The sequence below is a fragment of the Propithecus coquereli genome, unplaced genomic scaffold, assembly GCF_000956105.1.
Source record: "Propithecus coquereli isolate 6110/MARCELLA unplaced genomic scaffold, Pcoq_1.0 Scaffold308, whole genome shotgun sequence".
NCBI classification, from domain to species: Eukaryota; Metazoa; Chordata; class Mammalia; order Primates; family Indriidae; genus Propithecus; species Propithecus coquereli.
Window position 1 is genome coordinate 1,116,226 of NW_012148708.1, and position 1,506 is coordinate 1,117,731.

At 35.7% G+C, this 1,506-nt stretch overlaps 1 protein-coding gene across 1 annotated transcript in view; it reads right to left on the minus strand.

Annotated features, from left to right (window-relative positions):
• Positions 1-134: 134 nt before the first annotated feature.
• Positions 135-1,506, minus strand: part of PSMG2 (proteasome (prosome, macropain) assembly chaperone 2) — a 14,661-nt gene continuing 13,289 nt past the window's right edge. The window contains exons 4-5 of the mRNA XM_012649965.1: positions 1,370-1,488; positions 135-312 (exon numbers count right to left, since the gene is read on the minus strand). Coding sequence (XP_012505419.1) covers positions 135-312; positions 1,370-1,488 — 297 coding nt within the window. The remainder of the gene's footprint in view (positions 313-1,369; positions 1,489-1,506) is intronic.

Sequence of the window (1,506 nt, forward strand, 5' to 3'; positions counted from 1 at the left end):
AACTCCTGAGCTCAAACAATCCGCCTGCCTCGGCCTCCCAGAGAGCTAAGATTACAGGCGTGAGCCACCGCGCCCGGCCCCAATTGTCTTAATTTCATTTTTAAATAAAGTATGAAACAGACAGGCAAACCACCTCACCTTTCATCGTAGAGTGCTTTTGTGATACCTCCTCCTGGAATACGGATACAAAACTCAGAATCATTTATTTCAGGAATGCATGGGCTTTTCTCCATTTCTTCCCAGTTAAGACTCTTTATTTTATTTTGAACGCTTTTTTGCATGGAAGGTGTAAGTAGGTACCGGAAGGGAGTACTAGAAACAATCACATAATTAACTTTTTAAAAACTCACAAATATGAACACTAAGGCAAATATCAGTTCTTTTAGCTAAAATTATCTTGTTCTCCACGTATTCCTTCTGCTGTGAGGCCTGTAATGTCTATTGTGAGTGTTAGAAATTTTGCCGGAAGGCAAAATACAAGTTTCAGCAGACCCATGTAAAAAAAATTGCTTCAGTTTGGTATTTACACACTTAGGAAAGAGTGTAAAGAGACAGGAAAACTTAAAGCTTAAACTAAGGCAAGGCCATTGTGAAGGTAAACCTATTTCCCACAGCTATGCTCCCTTCTGCTGTGAGGCCTGTAATGTCTTTTGTGAGTGCTAGAAATTATCTCCAGTTTTGAAGGGTAACTCTTGCCTTATTGATATTTTTTCATCCTGATTTTATAGATGTATAAACAATAAAAGTTACACTCTAAATGATCTAAAGTTATATCTTAGAATATCAGAGTATTCTATATAGTATTTTATCAACTTTATGTGATGACAGTTTATATTTTTATTTCTGGGATACTTGTTTTATTTTATTTTATATTTTTTTTAACCCCTGAGCTATACCCCAACTTTGTCTTATATTTAAGAATTCACTCTGACATGCCAGGGAACTATACTTAAAGTTAACTGGATTGTTACAAATGCAAAATGGTTGCATATGTGAAAATAAATAGAAACATCAATTTAATCTTTCAAAAGTTATCAACCAATAAATCTTGGGGACCCTTTCTCCTCTTTCTCTTAATCAGCTGAGCTCCATGCACATGATGGCAAACACTAAAAGCAAGGTTCCAAAACTGTCTCTTTCTTTACACAAAAGCCTTCCTTGTGTCCCAACTGTACTAACCTCAGAGGAGCTAAAAGGATGTACCCAACTGTACTCCCTCCCATCTCCTTCTACCTTCCTCTTTCTAAATTCCAGTGAGCAGAGGTAAGGATACACGTAGCTTTTAACATTTTTTTTTTAACTTTTCAATAGAGAAATTATCATAGTGTAAACCATAACAAAAATAATTTTTTCAAAGGCAAGAACATACCTACGCAGCTGTAGATCATTACGGTGATATGAATGACTGCTTGAAAGAATAATAACTCTTGCAAAGTTACTACTTCTCACCCAGGAAAGTAGTTTTTCACAGAATGGCTTTGATTTATACTTTGTATACCATTAAAG